This window comes from Gigantopelta aegis, chromosome 12 (genome assembly GCF_016097555.1).
Source record: "Gigantopelta aegis isolate Gae_Host chromosome 12, Gae_host_genome, whole genome shotgun sequence".
Taxonomy (NCBI): domain Eukaryota; kingdom Metazoa; phylum Mollusca; class Gastropoda; order Neomphalida; family Peltospiridae; genus Gigantopelta; species Gigantopelta aegis.
The window spans coordinates 31,426,876-31,447,508 of NC_054710.1; the positions used below are offsets into that span (position 1 = coordinate 31,426,876).

The 20,633-nt window shown below is 39.2% G+C and overlaps 1 protein-coding gene across 1 annotated transcript in view; it reads right to left on the reverse strand.

Annotated features, from left to right (window-relative positions):
• The window catches only part of LOC121386649, a 70,432-nt gene that overhangs the window by 15,580 nt on the left and 34,219 nt on the right, over positions 1 to 20,633 (reverse strand). The window contains exon 2 of the mRNA XM_041517626.1: positions 16,614 to 17,012. Coding sequence (XP_041373560.1) covers positions 16,614 to 17,012 — 399 coding nt within the window. The remainder of the gene's footprint in view (positions 1 to 16,613; positions 17,013 to 20,633) is intronic.

Sequence of the window (20,633 nt, forward strand, 5' to 3'; positions counted from 1 at the left end):
GAAGATGATACATCTACTTCTGACCATATTACCATGGAATAGGTTCCAACTTTGCTTTCAACTTTTAAGAAACTTGGAATCAAACCCAAGATGGACAGCCCCGAGGAATTCAAAGCTTGGGCTTTAGCTTATGCTGAATCGCTAGAGGGAACGGAACCGAAAGAACAGAAACCAGTTGTTAGCACGGTTGAGATTAGTCAACCACCCAGAATTTCTTTTTTCTCAGGTGAAATTGGTGTCAAAGCAGAAAGTTCTTTTGATACTTGGGTCTATGAGATAGATTGTCTTAAGAGAGACAAGAAGCACTCTCCTGAGGTAATTACCCAGGCAGTCAGGCGGTCTCTTAAAGGCGATGCGGCTAAGGTTGCAATGCGCCTAGATTCTGATGCTAGCCTTAGTCAGTTGGTTCATAAACTACAAAGTATTTATGGGTCTGTTGATGAGGGTGAGGCACTTCTTGGCGAGTTTTACAGCGCTCGGCAACAAGATGGCGAAGATGTTTTGTCTTGGGGTTGTCGAGTAGAGGATTTGTTTTATAAAGCTTTCAAGAGCAACGCAGATCAGATGAATGCCAACCACATGCTGCGAACTAGATTTTGGGGTGGATTACAACAGTGGATCAAGGATTGTAGTGGCCACATCTTTGACAAGATCCAAGATTTTGACAGACTGAGAGTGGAGCTGCGCCGAGTTGAACAGAACCATATGGTTTCGGATTTCATCGGGACGAAGCAACCCACCAAGAAGCCTGTTCCGGTCAAGAGGAGTTTGCTCGCTCCACCTTCACCACCGTCCGAAATGGGAGGGTATGAAGAAACTTGAGGCCATGATGTACCAACTTTCTTCAAGATTCGACAAGTTAGAGACTCAGTTACATGACAGGTCAACCAGAGGTCCCACACCTGATAGACAGCCACCCACCACACCTTCGACTTATAAGGGTGTAAGAACCCATGCACAGTCTTCTTCAGGCAGAACTCCACAACGTCGAAAGGAGATACAGTGTTGGAAATGTGGACAAGTTGGACACCTAGCCATAGGTTGCAGAAATGAGCCTCTGGATTTAAACTGAAGACCACTTTTGTTGGGGAGCAAACAAAAGTTGGCACAGGCAAATGCTCCAAGGTTTTCTCTTCCATTCCAGAGGGTCTCATTGATGAAGCGAATGAGGTTTCCCTTGTTGTTGGTGGTAATTTGTGTACAGCTTTGTTGGATACAGGTTCCACTGTTTCAACAGTCAGCAAAACCTTTTATTCCGATTATCTCAAGGAAGCAGATATTCATCCTCTGACTGATCTGTTGAATACTGAATGTGCGGACGGTCAGTCATTACCATATAAAGGATATATTGAAACGACTGTGGTGTTACAGGGTTTGACTGATTCACCTAGGATTTGTTTGTTTTTGGTTGTTCCGGATAGCAGTTACAACGCTAGCGTTCCAATTTTATTGGGAACAAATGTTTTAACCTCTGCTTTAGATGAATGTCGCCAAACTTATGGTGATAGATTTCTACAAGTAGCGGAATTGCGTACACCTTAGTACCTTGCTTTCAGGAGCATTGTGTTACAGGACAAGACACTTTCACGGTGTAAGGGTATATTAGGTCTGGTTAGGAGTGCACAGAGAGATAGCATTACTATTCCACCTAAGGGCCTTTTGTGTGAGATACAGGAAGTAACTTTGGAAGACGTAGAACAAAAGGAGGAAGATGACGAGTGGTTGCTACAGAAGATTACTCTCCCTTCACAAGGACTAACTCCGGAGCAGTTGCGGGAGGGGACCAACTTGATTTTAAATTATCAAGATATCTTTTCTGCAAGTGAGTTCGACATTGGGCACTGTACTAAGGTACAGCACAGAATTGAACTTATTGACAGTACCCCGTTCAAGCAACGACATCGCCGTTCAATAAACAATTAAAATGGCAGTTTAAAAAAAATACGAGCGTGATTTGTTCACTTCAGGGGCGCGTTATTTCACGCCCGTCAAATATATACTAAAATGTATACAGATCGAAATTACAAAATATCAGATAAAATAAAAACGCAAAATATACGAATATTTTAATAATCACACCTTTTGAGCAAAATATCGCCAGTTCCAAAAACGTATCTCAATTTTCTACAATTTCTTTTCTTTCTAAGATTTCATTGATCTTACTTATCTTTCAAGAATTTGTTCTCTTTTTTTCACTCTTTATTTCTATTTCGACTACTCTTTTTTCTAGTCTCCAGGACATTTTCCCTTGAATTATGTAAGGCTTTTCCTTTTTGCTAATACCCCGCACTACAGTACCACGGTAGACCTATCTCTTTAATTTGAATATGGATATTATGTATGTGTGCATACGTCACAGTGAATTTCTCGTGCTCTTCGTCTTCCCTTTCGTCTATCTTTGTTTTCATCCCTAGTACTCCTCGTGTCTGCGTCTCTCCCCCCCCCCCCCTCTCTCTCTCTCTCTCTCTATCTCTCTCTATGTGTGTGTGTCTGCCTCTGTCTATGTCTCTCTCTAGATATATATTTCTCTGTCACACACACACGCACACATACACACACACGCACACATAATCAAACAAACACATTTGCACATGCATATACACGTATATAATTATATAGAAAATGCATTATATACTATTATGTACTATATAATCTACGTACATCACTAGTAGTAGGTGCTTCTGTTGAGCCCCAATATATGCAAATGAGTTAGATCACGTTACCTGTCCTGCGTTCTGACTGATCCATGGGGGCGTGGCGTAATTACGTCACGGCGTTAATGACTCGTAGAGTGGTGTATCGAGTTACGAGAAAAGAGGCTGGTATGAGCATGGAATCCCGACCTCTAAGCATGACGTCAGTGTAAAATGATGGATTTTGTTCAGACATGTTCGCGTACTGACTTCGAGATAGCGTAGGTACGCCATTTGAAGGGTATACAATTCCCAGAGAAGTTGCTAGAGAGAAGGCGTTGGTGTTACTTACGATATATACTATTGTATATAAAATGGCACGTGGAATGGGGGCATTGCTATTCACATTGGTCAGTTTGGCGAAGATCCTGGTAAACTGTTTCCTACCAAGAAAGGGGTCCCTATGATGAGGAAACAGTGGTTGGAACTAGCAACATTCAAACGAGACACATCACAACATATCGAAGGCAACGTCTACATGAAGACGAGTTATGAAGGAGTGGACATTCGTCAGTGGTGCTATTGCTGGAAAGATCTGAAACCCTCACGTCGTGGTGTTAGATTGAATGGCGAACAATGAGAAATGTTTTGTTGGTATGTTCGACCTCGTGCCAGAGTTGAGAGATGTCATACTATAAGACGATCATCAGAATCTGATGGGAGCTATGAAATGTTTGGAATGTAATCCTGAACTCGTTAGACTCGTTTCCAACATCAGGTGAAAACCCCCAGACATTGTGTATAAAAACCTTAGCTTTTAGAATTGTACGTCAGTCGACCGTTGTGGAGAGAAGACGTATGCTCCCAAAGGCTTCGGGATATTCGAGGATGGACAGCAACGGTAGCAGTTGTAGGAGCAGTAGCGGTGATGACGTCTTGGTATAAAATGTTCTGAAAGAAACACGACCAAATGCAAAAGAGTGACAACCAAACAAAATGAGAACATGCTGACGAATGACACAGATCAAACGGGTGCTGCACGTGAACCCGGTGAATTGTGGATGAAGAACTCACGGATAACCGTGGACCCGGCGACATCATGGATGAAGAACCAATGGATCAGACGAATGCTGCTCGAGAATATAAAACGGACGCTGGCTACGATGTTGCCGATGAGGAATGGGATGACCTCTCAAGACATTACTTGTTCTGCCATCATCCCGAAATGAGAGGATTCTACAGACGACTCTACACATTTAGTCGATGGCTGGATGAGCCAGAGACTGAGGTAACTCGCCAAGGCCAGTTTCTTCTACACGGAAGACCACGATGCCGTCGACTACAGATGTGTTCAGACATTAAACACGTATTGATATGGTGAGCTACCTTTCGTTTTGTAAAATAAACACGTGAATAACACGTTTTGTTTATTAATGTAAGTGTGGCCCCGGGCTCTGCATGAGCTATGCTTTGGGATAGAGGCACGGGTCGTACGCATAACACAAATTCAAGCTACATCTTTTAGCGCATGCGCGAAATTGTAGAGAGTATAAATACAAGGGTAATGGGTAACATCTTTGGCGTGCGCTACAACAGCTTGCTCTGAATGTGCACGTAAAGCCCTATGACCTGACCTGTAACATCGACATCTGAGGTAGAATCTTCAGAGGAGCAACATGTAAGACCAGTACAAGTTTACAAGCTGCAAGCACAATGCAAACTTCAGCCTCGTTTTACAGTTCAGGGTGATGGGAAAGTCAGATCATGCACAGCGTGGAGCGATGTCTAGAACTCTATGATCCTATGTGGACAGCGTGGAGCGATGTCTAGAACTATATGATCCTATGTGGACAGCGTGGAGCGATGTCTAGAACTCTATGATCCTATGTGGACAGCGTGGAGCGATGTCTAGAACTCTATGATCCTATGTGGACAGCGAGGAGCGATGTCTAGGACTCTATGATCCTATGTGGAAGAATGAAAAAGAGTACACAGTCAGAGAACCCAAACTCGTCATGGACTTCGCAACGCAACAGGTGGTGGAGCAAGCGAAGGCTTATCTGAAACGGAAACAACCACAATAACGATAACGACAACACAGTGGTACGGGTTGGAAAGACCCGAAACGGCAGAAGCATTTCTAAAAAGACTATAAAAAGGAACTATGTGGGTCAGATATCGTCATTTCATTTACATTCTCGAGGACAGACGCCATGTTAAGATATTTTTCAACAAAAACATGCTGAAGTTTTACCACCACAACAGTAACAGCCACCGCCATCAGCAGCAGCAGCCACCACCACCACAGCAGCAGCAGCCACAACCACCACCACAACCACAGCAGCAGCACCATGATCGTATAATATAATAACATTCTGAAAGTATTTGATTTAAAAAATCACACACTTTTATTACACTGGACGCACTACCTATTATATGATAATGGGGTAATCATAATCAATCAGTATGGCTTCAACGAATGTGCAACACACACACACATACACACACACACACACACACACACACACACATACACACACACGCACACGCACACACGATGTTGTGGTAAACGTAAATATGGAGTTAATTTTTACCACAACATCGACGGCAATTACTGTAGTTGCCCTCCGTACTTGACATTATGCCCCGAAAATCTTACGGCGTCGACGTATATATATATATATATATATATATATTTTTTTTTTTTTTAAACCCAGCATTTTATTAATAAACCATGAGCAACTGTCACAGTCTGTTAACACCGTCTACATTTGGAGAAACCATAAGTTTTGTTCTCGCGTCGTTTTCCAATCATGTCCAAACACGTTATCAATATTTCCTGCAACGTGAACAAGGCAGAGTCGAAACGACGTTAGCGAGTCGTGACTGCTTCCATGATCCAATATCTCGTGCTCGTCCTTAGGAGGATCGCCACTCCCCAAGGAGTAACAGTACCAAATTGTAAACTGACCAGGCTACTCCCATAAGACGTTCAAAGCTTCATAATAAATTCAACTAAATCTTAAGCAACAATATCTAATCCTATCACACGCATTGGAATCACCTACATGTGATGCTTGCAACATTACACATGACATGGAATGATTCGATTATTCAGGTAATAATGACGTAGCAGTCATTTTCTATTTGCAAAATGTTTGACTGATCAGTACAGAAAATACCTGTAGTTTTATCCCGATATGCTTCTCTTGTGCCTACCAGCCTCGGTGGCGTCGTGGTTAGGCCATCGGTCTACAGGCTAGTAGGTACTGGGTTCGGATCCCAGTCGAGGCATGGGATGTTTAATCCAGATACCGACTCCAAACCCTGAGTGAGAGCTCCGCAAGGCTCAATGGATAGGTGTAGGAGAATTGGGGAAAGTGCCCGTGGAATTAAATATTCAAAGAAGAATGGTTTGTTACTGGGCACGCATTATTTCAAGGAAACAATCAAAATTATCATTTCTTCTATACAGATTTATGTTGACAGATCATGTTACAAATAAAATAAATTAATTTATTTTGGAGCATTTAGGAATGAGCGACTTTTTATCGTTAACTTGGCTCTCACAACAAATTAAAATTAGGCAAAATGATCAATATTTACACAAATGGAATAATAGCATATCAATGTCATCAAGAGGCAAAACCTATCAACTTTTTAAAGAAGAACTTATTTTTGAAAAATATTTAAATATAATTCCCGAAAGGTTGTGGAGATTAATTATAAAATTTAGAACGTCAAATCACTATTTACCTGTCGAAACTGGAAGGTGGAATAACATATTATTTGAAGACAGATTGTGTACTTTATGTGATGAAAGTGACATTGGTGATGAATTCCATTATTTATTTGTTTAATTCCCGAGTAAGATGTCTACATCCCTATTATCATACTAAACCAAGCACCTACAAATTCAAAGAACAAATGAGCAGTAAGAAAATAAGTGTATTAAAGAAGTTGGCGAAATTTATAAATGTAATTTGCCAGGTTTTTAAACGTCCTAGTAACTGAATAACTCATGTCACTATCAAAACTGTTTCCTAGCTATATTACAATTATTATTATTATTATTATTATTATTATTATTATTATTACTGTACCATGTACTACCATTAATGTTACTACTACTACTACTACTACTACTACTACTACTACTACTACTACAGTTGTTATCAATTAATATCATATATATACAAGTAAATGCATGTATTTTGTATTATCATATATTATTATTTCATCCTCCTGTAAACCATCACGTGTGCATACCATCAGAGCTTTCGCACGTTAGATACGTTTCTAAGCAACTGGTTGTAAGATAATTGGTATCAAACGGCCACGAATTTAGCATACTCTATCTATTCTGTGCAAGTTTTGTTTAATATTACGCCAGTTGAGAGTGGCACTCCTAATATTAGTTTAACTCCGGCTTGTGCAGAGATGCAGTTTTGATCAGGGAATATGGTTTTGCAGTTCAGATTAAAAAAATTAATGCACTAGTCACTTCGGTACCTAATGTATTAAAGGGACATTCCTGAGTTTCCTGTAATTTGTAAGATGTAATCGACTAACAGATACTTTTTAATAATTGTAATTACATATCAAATATATTTGTTTGCAAAAAATATTAGTCGGTGTCTGCAGTGAAAAGGTACCACAATACAGATATTACAGATACGAAACCTTTTCCAGGCAACTTCAGCTACGTTTCGTGTTCTTATCATTAATAGCATCCATTACCACATTGACCAGAAACATAAAATGTTGCAAATTAGATATAAAGTAATAGAGTTCATGGCATTACGTTTTTGTGTTGACATTTAAGCAGACATACTACAGCGACACATCTAAAGCCGACCCTCATAAAACTGAGAACAGGATAGAATAAATGTGTAACGACACCCCAGCACGAAAAATACATCGGCTATTGGATTTCAAACTATGGAAAATGCAAACAAAGTATGTGATGATTAACAACAATCTACAAATTCAAGAGTCAAATAAAACACAAGGTAAAGAACTGTGCGAAAAATACAAATATCACGGATAGTTAACATTAAAATTTAGAATAAAAGTTAGTATTTCGTTGTCCAAATATATATTTTATAGTTTCTTTTAGATAGATACACTCCACCACAATGTGGCCTACCGTCAGAGTTCACTGGCTGTGGTCAAGATAAACGAGTGGGTCAAGTATGTATGACCGATGCAAGCACGACACAAGTTTAAGTTTATTTATTGCCTTAAGTTTTACAACTCATCAGCATACATAATAAATAAATATACATGTATATGTACAGTATAATAGTGGGGAGTGATTTTTACATAATATGGTAAATGTCAAAACACAATCAAAAATCAAAATTATTTCTTAATTTGTTTGCCGGAATTAAACATTTCCGAAGGTTATTGAGCTCTTTAATGTTTTCAGTAGTTAGTAGTAGAATTATCTTAAACACACTAGGTCGTCTATAATAATATGCTTTAATACATTTTTGTCTAAGATCATTATTTCTGTGACATTACAGTATACAATGAGATTCATCTTCGATTTCATTGGAATTACAAACTGTACATAGTATTTGTGTTTTTTCAGCACAATACTATTTCGTCCTTCCGGCACTGCCTGTAGGATGACTGCCACTCTCCCAAAACTGGCTTGACTGCAAGAAGCTTGTTGGCAACGGCACCGTTCATTTTGTCAAGTCGAAAAGAAAAAAATCGTTGATATTATGTTTAAAATCATTATAAGGCACATCAACCCTGGCATGAGGCAAATCCAAAGCAGATCTGGCAGGAGACTATGCGTTTGCATTACCCCTGATGCCAACATGGCTGGGCATCCAACAAAATACAATGTCTTTATTGGCAATTGAAAAAAGTCACCTACGTATCCCAATTAAGAGTTGGTCCAGCTTCATACGTAAAGCTTGGGGACAGGAAAGTGAATCGTTGAAAATAATAAATTTGTATGCACTAGAATCCTTTATGTCTTCCAAGACTTTGATGCCGTGCCCAAAATTCAGCACTGTAGATTGATGCTGAGTCAGGAAGTATCATGTCTGACGGGAAACTGTAGCACAAGCCACACAATTCCCATCCAGGGATCCACCTGTATAAGCAGGAGTATAATCACGTTACTTGTCTTGAATGTCCATGTGCACAACAGCATCTGTACGAGCTCTCTTTATATGCGCACGATCAAACACTAGGTTGTGTAATACACCAAGGTGGTAAAACAAAACATGAAGCATTCTCCAAAGTGTCTGTTAAATCAATGTTGGAAATCGACAAAAAAGCTGAATGCGAAGACCAAATGTAAGAATACAATTCGGCCTTGCATCAAACAACTTCATATATTTGTTATCAAACACCGTGTCATGTGCTGGATGTTTTGGTAATGAATTAATCTTGCTGGATACTGCAAAGAAAGTTTTGCACGTCTAGCACCCAAAACAAGGTTCGTGTGCATCGACGTACAAGCTCTCAACAGGTGATGTTCTAAATGCACCAAGACACAGCGTAAGTCCCTACATGTGTATAGGATCTTGCGCGCCGACCCATACACAATGCAGCCATATCAAGCTTGGACCTCACACGGGATCTATACAGACGGAACATAACCTTTCGGTCTTCTCCTTGTTCTGTATTACCAATCACTTTTTAAATATTGAGAACTTTTAAGCCCTTCTTTTTAACATATTTAAGATGGAGCACAAAGGATAGCTTTCTGTCAAAAATATAATCCCCAGAAATTTGATCTCCTCCACAACTGGAATTGGATTTTCGTCCAGAAACAACCATAAATCTAAGAGGAGACCTCTTTTCTGACAGATATGCATACGAATCTAAAGCCATTGTCAGTTGCCCATTGATGAAGTTTATTGAACAAAGCTGCAACTTACGTTCAATGATACTAATATTGGAGGATCTGTAGCAAATTTTAAAATCATCGACATATAACGAGCAATCAACTCCAGGTTTAAACACTGGGCGATGATATTAATTTTCATAAAAAATAGATTTACAGACAATATACTACCTTGAGGCACACCCATCTCTTGTGGGTGAATGTCAGACAAAATCGACCCCACCAAGACATTAAAATATTTATCTTTTAAAAAATGAGAAATAAAAACAGGAAGTCGATCTCTAAGGCCCATATTATGGAGGTCTTTTAAAGTCCCAGGCGTCCGCGTGTTACCGTAAGCTTTCTCCAAATAACAAAAAACACTGACACTAAATGCTGATTATAGATGAAAGCTTCCCTACAAAACATTTCAAACCTAAGAAGATGATCAACCGTGTTATGTCTAGATCTGAACCCACATTGCACGTTAGTAAACGATTTGTGGCATTCAAGATACCCGGCAAGTCTACAGTTGATAATTCGTTCCATGGTTTGATAATGCAACTTGTCAAAGCGATATGGCGGTAACTAGTAGGATTAGTTGGATCCTTACCAGGCTTGGGAATAGGAATAATAATTGCTTTCCTCCAATCAGAAGGGAAGTAACCAGAAAACCATATGTCATTAAAAATATTCACAAGAACCATCAAAGATGATTCAGGTAAATTTTGATAACTGATGATGAATTTCATCTGGTCTGACTGAAGTATCATGGCCTCTACGAAGAACATCTTGCAATTTCTCCATAGAGAAATGCCTGTTGTATACTCAACATGTTCAGATGAAAAATTAATGGACTGCATTTCAGCTTTAGTTCTGACAGGTGTAAATGCAGCTGTACTAAAAGCAGAAGATGAGTTATGAGAAAAGTTGTCTGTCAATGCATTGGCCATGCCACGGTGAGATGTGACATTCCTAGTTCCTTTGATTTTATGGATCCTATTCCAGACAGATTTCACAGATTCAAATTGGAGTCAAAATGTCTCTATAATGATTTCTTACTCTGTCTGATCTCTCTGCGAGCCTTAGCCCTAGCAAGATGATATGAATCCAGGTTATCCCCAGTAGGTTCACGTTTGAATCTCTCGAGGATCCTGTTTCGCTCTTTGATTGCATCTTTGCAAATATCATTAAGCCATGGTTTATTGAAATGCTTTGGTACTGGCAAAGTCTTAAGAATAGTTGTATCTGCAATGCCCTTCAAGATGGAAGTGAACAAAGGTGTGGGATCTTCAGCATCAGTAACACCCCCAGATGCTCTATTTTCAGTTTCTTGAAATTTATTATAGAGGTTAAATATTCTGACAGTGATACTGCCAATGTCCTTCAGGAACGTTTCCTGATGACACACTGGGACAGGATTATGCTTTTTAATTAAAAGACTTAATTCATCAAAATTGGGCCTAAGCCCACGACAGTTCTACTGCATGACATTATTTGTCATTAGGAAGAAGTATGGGTATTATCTTTGATTTGGAAGGAGGTCGATTTGATTTTGAATAATCAGGTGATGACATTTCCATCTCGTCACCTACAAATCCAAAGCTTCATACTGATTGCTAAAGGGGGATTGGCAGATTGTTTTAATCATCCTAAACAGCCACCTTTCTGATGCACGTTGGTGTCCTTGCCTGTCACAGGTCTACTGGAGCCAGACTGCCCAGGAGCTGACCCTTTTGGCGGATTCATAGAATCCGGATACACCTGAGATGCTTTGCTCATTTGTTTGTGTGCAACCTTTACTGCTTGTTAGTGAGCCTTCTGGATATCCAAGATATTTTTAAGGTTATTGGTATCATTTGGCCAGGTCAAGTCTGTCTCGACCGACACAGTTGCTGTCGAGACTCTTAACTGCTGCAGCATAGGAGTTCTCAACTGCAACAGGTGTTGCAGTCTCAACTAACTTCCTGGCCTCGGTAAAAGACCGATGTTTTTCAACTAAATCTCCTGCGCCTGTGTTTCTGCTTTCCATTTTTGACATTCGCGAAAGTGTGGAAAATGCTTACCCTTGTAGTTGGTGCACACCATGTCAGCCTGGCATGTCTTGGCATGGTCCAATTGACCACAGCGGGCACACGTCCTGTCACAGCATGTATTTTGTCCATGCCAATTTATTTGGCACTTAAAGCAACGCAAAGGAGTGGGAATAAAATGTTAAACAGATATCTTCAAGTACCCAGCCTTAATAGTCTGGAAGGACAGGCGTATTAAATGTCAGAATTAAAATATTCGGCAGAACTAATTTATCATTTCAATGAACTTTTATCCATTTGACTAATGAAATGCCTTGCAAAGAGAGATTTTCATAAATATCATCTTTGCTGACACATTCGAAGTTTCTTGTTCTAATGACGCCCTTCGATGAATTCAGGGATAAATGTGTACTTACCTTGGTTTTTATATTACACAATATATTTGACTTCAAAAGTATTTGGAATGACTCCTTGTAAAGCATTCATTTTGAAGTCTTTTAACGTTTTTATGTTCACTAGTGTAGGCCCTTGTGTAATTTCGTGTAACATGTTTGTTAAAAGTGAACTACCACTTGATTCTGCATTTATTTAATTATTATATGATTGTGATTAAAACAAATTAGGGTTGTATTTTTTGGTGCAACTTCTAACTGTTGATAAATTGACCAAGTCCAAGATGGCCGCCATGGAAGTCATACAATATACTTCATGCCATATCTTTACAACCAGTTAAGATACAAACATGATTGAGGGGTCTCTTTATTCATTTTAATACATGAGAAATCTGTTTTTGTCATCTATTGATTGGTTGGCATACAATATTGTATTATATACTTATCATATACCTTACTTGGCAGTAATGTAATACAGCTTCTCAGAGGCACATCAGAAAACAGTGCTACAAATGCGTATTCTGTCAGGATGATACAGGAAGTAAACTTCATGATGTATCATCTAAACATATGGGAGCCAGATCAAAACCATTGAAACAAGTAATTAAAGCCTACGTGTCAGATTAAGCAGTGTCTGATCCATTACGAGCAGTTAAAGCTAAGCAATATGTCGATAAAGCTAAACAAACACAAACAGCTACTGTTAATTTTGATCACCTGTTATCAGATCTTCAAATCCTTGAACTTGTTGAAACTGAGGTAAATGATGATAGTAAAGATGACGTAATCAATATGAATATATATATACGAAATGTACACCCAACTGCTCGACGAGAATGATCTCCCGGTACAAGACACTACTCGATACAAACTGTATCTTAAACAACTGATCCTAGATAACATTTCAGATGTTCATTTCAGCAGACATCCAGATAAAACAAAACATGAACAGATTCTTTCGACAAGAAGCAAACATCGTTTGATAGCGAGTGCTGTGTCAGCGGGTGTTCTGAAGGAGGATCTGAAAGTGCTATTGAGGACAGCCAAGATACTGCAAAGGGATATCACAACCTCCTGCCCATGGAAATTTCCTGGAACATTTGATGAATATGGACCACCCGCATTGCTCAAGGCCTTTTGTAAACATGTTGTTCAGAGTACAGGAAGAGACAAATCTACACACAGAGAGCAATCTGTCAATCAAAGTGCATCCGTGCTGGCACAACACTTCTTCGTGGCTTACAGATCTGATCGACAGGTGTCGCACAACACCAAACATAATGATGAAGCTTTCAGACAACACTTTGAAACTCCACTCAGGATTGGCCTAGCTCTCGATGTACACAATGTACAAAATCCAAAGCATTGATGGAGAAACTTGGAGGGCTAGACCTTGCCATCTCCTATAACAAGGTCATGCAAATGCTGTCCTGGAGAAGATACACTCATTGCGAGGAGTCTGCCTACCACCATGCCTGGTGAAGGACAAGTTTGTTTGGTTTGCGTTGGACAACATCGATTTTCTGGAATCGACCCCTTGTGGTAAGAACACCCTCCATGGTACAGCGATAGCAGTATATCAGTCTGTAGCACTTGACAAGTCACCAATGACATCACCAATAGAAATTGGCAGCTCAGGATAAGCCCAAATCTTAGATGACATTGTTCCCTGCAAAATGCTGACATGTGAAAACACATAGTCTAATAAACAGAAGGGTGAATGTACACTGAGCACAAACAGCCCCATTACAGACCAGAATAGGAAGAGCATGGTTAATCGGGTGCTTGGACTTCAATGAAGAAGAGCAAATAGACATCAAACCCAATGCTGCAGGGACATGCATGCTTTCAATTCCTTGTGTTCCTCTTCCAATGACAAGACCAATGTGGCACTGGTGCCATCGTTGCTCCGCTTACCACAAACCGTATATGATATTATGTACACTGGTCTAAGGAGAGCACACATCTTATGGGAAGCAAGTCAATCACAGTTGCAGTTGTACAATATGACAATAAAGCTGTGGGTACAGAGTGAGAGAGGACAACACAACAATTCGCCACCGAATGCCTGACAGAAGGACGACTTTGTGTGCAGTACAAAATGACCAAGAAGAAGCTCAAAAAATTGAAGACCTCAAATGTCATGATAGAAGTGAATGTGGGCGAAAAGCTAGTACAGATCAAAGAGGAGCGTGGCTTGTTGCAAAGACTAATCGTCTCCCAAGAAGGAATGCATTGGCACCTACGAATTTGGCATAGTATCACGATCTTTATTTGCATCAGATGGAACAGTCTTATTGGCTTATGACAAAGCGAGTATACTCCACCATCTTGAGCTCCTAGTCAATAATGAACAACTGGTCATACACACTCCAGCCATAGAAACATCCACGACTAATGCCTCTGACAACAAGAATGTCCAAGAGATGGAAACATCAGAGATTGCATATGCCCCAGACGTAGCAACAGAAGCCCTAGCAGGAACCGACAACATCTTACCAAAGTACAAAGTGATAATTGTCAATGGTATGGCCCTCGTGAATGCAATACCCTAGACCGACAAAATCAAAACATGCAACGATTTTGCACAAGTCTTTCTAGACCAGCTAAACATGGCCGGCAATTACGATGAAGTGAGGTTGGTATTCAACAGAATCTTGACACCTCCCTCAAAAAGCAAATGAGAAGAAAAGGACAAATGAGAACTCAACATAGGACACTACTTTAATCCAGAATATTTCTCTGAAGGATTTCCTCTCGAATATCAAAACAAAAACACAACTTACAGCTTACCTAGCTGCATAGAGTACAGATCTTGGTAAGATTAAAACAAAACAAACAAACAAAAAATTGAAGAAATTCATCGTTACATTTGGAACAGAAACTAAGGGCAACACACTGTCAATAAGAGCCAGACACCTTACTGAGGTCGTCATTGCATCTCCAGACACTGATGTTTTCCTTCTGATGGTCCAAATGTACCCAAGCCTACCCAGTGATATAAGCTTCCTTACAGGAAAGGGAAACCTGAAGAGAAACATACCAGTCTAACCAGCGTATGACAAGTTAGGACACAGACGTGCTTCAGCGATATTAGGCTTCAATGCTCTAACAGGATCGGAAATGTGTGGACGGTTTGCTGGAGGAACTAAAGAGTGGAGCTTCAAAGTGTTTATGGCGTGTAATGATGACATACTTAATGCTTTGGAATCTTTAGAGTATCGAGACCTATCGCAAGAAGTATACAGTTGGAATGATTTGTCTGCCAACTATAGAAGTCCAGAGTGTACACCAAAGTGAACGAGCGTTGCTGGTTCTTGTACTTAATCACGCAGCTGAGGGAGAGAATCTCCCCCAACGACTGGCTCCCTAATAGTTCATATTCAATGGGCACATTACATACCAATGATTTGGAGAAAGTATGGAGAAAGCCATCCACGCCTCCCATCTCTTATCAGTTGTGGATGGGAGTTTGACACGACTAGGTATCATTATGCTCTACGAAGATGTTTGGATCATCCAGTCCCTGCAGCTGTGATGCACTTGGTAACGTATGGATGCAAACGTGGATGCAAGAGGACATGTAGCTGTTGGAATAACTCCAGGTGCAACAACCAAGCTAACTATGATGATCTAGTTATGAGAGACATGGATGAGGATGAATTAGTTGATGGTAAAAAGGCGTATATACCTAGATGTGTTTCTATCATAGTTCTGTTCCAGTTAAATGTTTCAACATTCAGACGAACTAGCTATGAGAGACATGGATGAGGATGAATGAGTTGATGACGAAAATATTCATATAGATGTGTTCACATAAACTATATAGAGTTTGTTCAGATTAAATGTTTGAAGAAAATAATTTGGTTTGATCCTTTCATGTTCCTCTATGTGGACTGCCAAACACCGCCATTTTCTTACATATATTGCTGCCCTCTGGGTTCCATTTCATTTTTTTTTTAAACAGATTCCTCATTCGTTTTTTTTTTTTATCTTATTGGGTTGCAACGATATGGCATAAAGTATATTTCATGACTTCCATGGCGGCCAACTTGGAGTTAGGCAATTTATTCACTGTTAGAAGTTCAGAAAAAAATGCCACCCTATCACTATCAAGTGGTAGTTCACTTTTAACAAACATTTTACACGAACCATTTTTTCTACAACATAAGGGCCTACACTATCACTAGCCAAGCCTTCGAGTTCCCTTTGTACAGCTCTGTCATCTGAAGATTCAATGACATGGAACCTCGGCCATGCTTTAGAAGAAACCACTTTCAATTTCTTCAAGGTCAGTACAGTCGAGGACTCTTCATCAGAAGAGTCCGAAACTGCAGTGTGGGCCCTTTTTCAGGGTCCTATCTGAAATTATATTGTTTTTAAAAATCCTTACGGTCATGTGATGCATCAACCATGCCCCCCACCCACCAACAAGGGAACATGAAGCTGCGGATAACCACCAAACAATCATGCCAGGGATATATGGTTGATATACTTGGGCAATAAAAAACCCTCAATAAACTCCTGCACCACGATGGGTACATCACGCGCAGGGGCATAAGACTGGAATTCCATCAAAAGCGGACAGTTACCAAGGTCCCTTTTTAAATATCAGTACATAACAGAACCTCTCTAAACCGGACTCCACTTAAAACTAGACTGTTTGCTTGGTCCGGTGGGTTTAGCTGTATATTTGAATACTAACGTGATATTGTGTTGTCAATCTTGTCTGCTACTCGATCTGTTGGGCATTTCCCGCTAATTCGAATTCTTGCATTTTTACTCCACGTAGCAGTATGGCACCACCAGTCGAACGGATCAAAGGTAACAACAGTGCATGTGTCTACTGTAAGCTGGTAACGTTTTGTGGAAGTGCTAGCCGTGTCTGTTCCATTAAAACATTTGCATTGATATCCATTAGAATTCGTAACATTACAGTGTGATCCCAGCTGTTCAATAGTACAGGCAGACATCTTCTTGCCATTTAACCAAACTTTAAAATATATAGTTGTGTTCAAGTTCGATGCTTGTGAAACACGACACGTCAGTACGACTTGTTGACCTCTTTTGACATTGGTTGATGGATATGCTTCTATAGTCACATCTGAAAAGGAAACAAAACAGTTAGTAAACACGTGTATGTATGTACGTCCATGTAAAAATAGTGTGTGGGGGCGGGGTTTAGCCCAGTCGGTTGAACACTCACTTGTGGTGCTTGCGTCGCTAGATCGAACCACCTCAGAGGATCCATTCAACAGTTTGATTTGTTTCTCGTTACAACCAGTGCATCACAACAAAGGCCGTGGTGTGTGTCTTCCTTTCTGTGGGAAACTGCATATAAAAGATCCCTTGCTGCATTAAGAAAAACATGTTGCAGATTACATTCCTGTTTACACAGACAAATCACGGGGTGGTAATTATATGGCATCTGCTTCCAAAAAATTTGTTCATGGGACACAATAATTGCCATAAGATTGCCCGATTCTGCATCTATCTTTACTGCTGAAATTTGTTGCAATCATTAAAGCCCTGGAACAAATTAAGGATTCATGAACATCCAAATACATTATTTTATCTTATTCACTTTTGTGTCTCAAAGTACATGAAATTGGAGCATCCTTTAGTTGGGATGGTAATACGAAAGTGTGTCTTGTTTTTCAATTGCCAACGTATGCACCCGCCTCCAACCCCTAGCGCGTTACATAATATTTGAATGGCCCTCAACCAGAAAGTTAAAGACCATTTTCAAAGACACTGCCAGCTAAGCCATTAACATAGGCAGGTGTTGCCGGGCGCTGCCGTGCAGCTGTCAAAAATATTATTCAAGTAATTTTTAATTTAGGGGAAAACAAAATATACAGTAACATGTAACACAAAAAAAACCCAGTTTGTATGTAACCACGAAAAGGCCAACGCCCTTTTAGTGGACCAGCCAAAACACATTAACACCCCCCCCCCCCCCCCCCCCCCCCCAGTTTGATGGCATTTGCATGATAAAAGCAGTCTTACCTGTTAATATCATTCTAATGTGGTTACTGAACATGTTCAAGTTGGAAATAAGGAAATATTTTATTTAACGACGTACTCAACACATTTTATTTACGGTTATATGGCGTCGGAAATATGGTTAAGGACCACACAGATATTGAGGGAGGAAACCCGCTGTCGCCACTTCATGGGCTACTCTTTTTGATTAGCAGCAAAGGATATTTTATATGCACCATCCCATAGGATGGCACATACCACGGCCTTTGATGTACCAGTCGTGGTGCACTGGCTGGGACGAGAAATAGCCCAATGGGCCCACTGACGGGGATCGATCCCAAACCGACCGCGCATCAAGCGAGCGCTTTACCACTGGGTTACGTCTCGCCCCATGTTCAAGTGGGATGACAGTTTTACGTTTTAAAGGTTACAAAGGTCAATAAGGTCATTTTGCATACAAAGCGAAACGTGAATTAAAAATACACACATTAAAAACTATTTTCTTAATTCTTTTTTCTCTGCAATATGGTTATTAAATACTTGCAACATAAATTAATACTCTAATGAAAATTATGTTTTAATTTATGGCAACACAAATGCTGCAAGACTGATGAGTTTTGTATTTGCCAGCATGGTTTATTGTTACATTAATCACATTTGGTAGCCTGTACTATCTCAAAATATGGGGGTTTCATAATTGTGAAACAACTACACATTTTCCATTTTTTATATGCTAACAGTTAAAAAATCCTGTACCTAACCCCTGACGTTATGCTGGGCCCCGTGTGTAAAGCATGTGCATTATTCAATCTGGTGGTGGTTTTGCTTGGAATGTATCTTGTAATATGCCATTTATTGGATTTCCATGGTCGCTGACCACAATTTCATTGTGGAAAATAGTTTTGGAAAATCCAATATGGTGGAATTCCTAGATGTCAGCATTAAATTGAATATGGCTGACACAAATAACTTGTAATATATTGTTTTTGTTTTCATTATGCTAGATATGTTTCTGGGGATTAAAATACGTTTTGACATTTCCCTAATCCGTAATTCATGATTGTTTCCCAATACCACCAAAATGTCTTCAGCAGAATCAGATGTTTGTAGCATGAGATGTGATGGCAAAATGGTTGTATGCAAATATTCAGTTTCAAACTGTGAAATGTGTTATTAAAATTATTTTACTAAAAAAAAATATATATATATATATATATATATATATATATATATATAAAAACATTTTCAGAGATGGGACGAATACTTGACAAAAGTAATAGATTACGATTACGATTACTTTAGAATGTCACGATTACGATTACGATTACAAGATAATTGAAAGTAATCGATCACGATTGCGAATACATTGTCCAGCAATCATGATTACAATCATGATTACATTTCCACAAATCTACACAAATAATGAAATGATGTTACCACCATGAAGTTATGCACTTTATTTTACAACCATACCGATTCCATTCATTGACAGACATAATAGATAATTTTTGATTATTTATTAAATTATTTCAAACTATTATAAACGTATGTATGCTGCAAGGAGGGAATCAGTTTCCAAAACCAGATTTATTATTCTTAAATGTGGATTATTGAGGAAAAGGTACCCAAAACCATAGGTATAATTATTGTATCAATGCATAACATATATATTTTGTTATATTATTGAAATAAGCCATAATTAGTAATTGCAAACTGTCTGATCACTATTACTTGGGTTTTTTTATTGTTTGTAGAACGTATACCATTTAATACCATCCACAAATTAAAATAAATTTCTTTTCTTTTTTTTAAATCTATAAATGAAGAAATAAAGAACGAAAGAAAAACAAAAACAAATAAATAATTAAATTGATATCTGTATGTGCTCAAGTTGCCCACTGCATTTAATTGTTGACATTCTAAAAATGACTATTATTAATGAATCGATTTGCAGTCATGCTTGCTTTGTGCCATATTATAAGGATCCAATTGTATCGGTGAAAATTACAAGTATCTTGGTTTGCGTGTGTTTATTTTGGTATGATTAGAAGCGCCGCGTTTCGAAGATCATCTATTAAAATCAGCTTTCGGGAATTTTTATCAGACGAATTAATATTTTAAGCTATTTTAAAGGAAAATAAACCAAGATTTGTCGTGATAGACTACTTTCAGTTGGGTGTTTGCTTAATTACTTACTTTATTTGTGGTTGTGCCTGCGACAGGATGAGGATGACTGTCCATGGAATCAAGTTTGATACGACTGGCTGGCTGCCTGTCTGCAGTCGTAACCACTAACAAAAGAAAAGAAAGTTTGCCACGGTACCATTGGTGGACTTTCACACCTGTGACAAAACAATATATTGTCAAGCGTTTCTTGGTTGAATTCAGACCCATGATAACGATGTATTGCATTCAGGAGAATGCAAGTGTTTTATTATAAACACAAATATATCTATATATCTATATAATATATATATATATCTATATATATATATATATATATATATAATTCATTTTTTTACAGCAATGAATTAGGACACAAAGCTGGGGCATGGTGCAGCGCCCTATTATATATTGCTAGCTAGAACACTGTATTCATGTGTGTCTTCATTCCCTCGAACCGGCCTCGGTGGCGTAGTGGTTAGGCCATCGGTCTACAGGCTGGTAGGTACTGGGTTCGGATCCTAGTCGAGGGATTTTTAATCCAGATACCGACTCCAAACCCTGAGCGAGTGCTCCG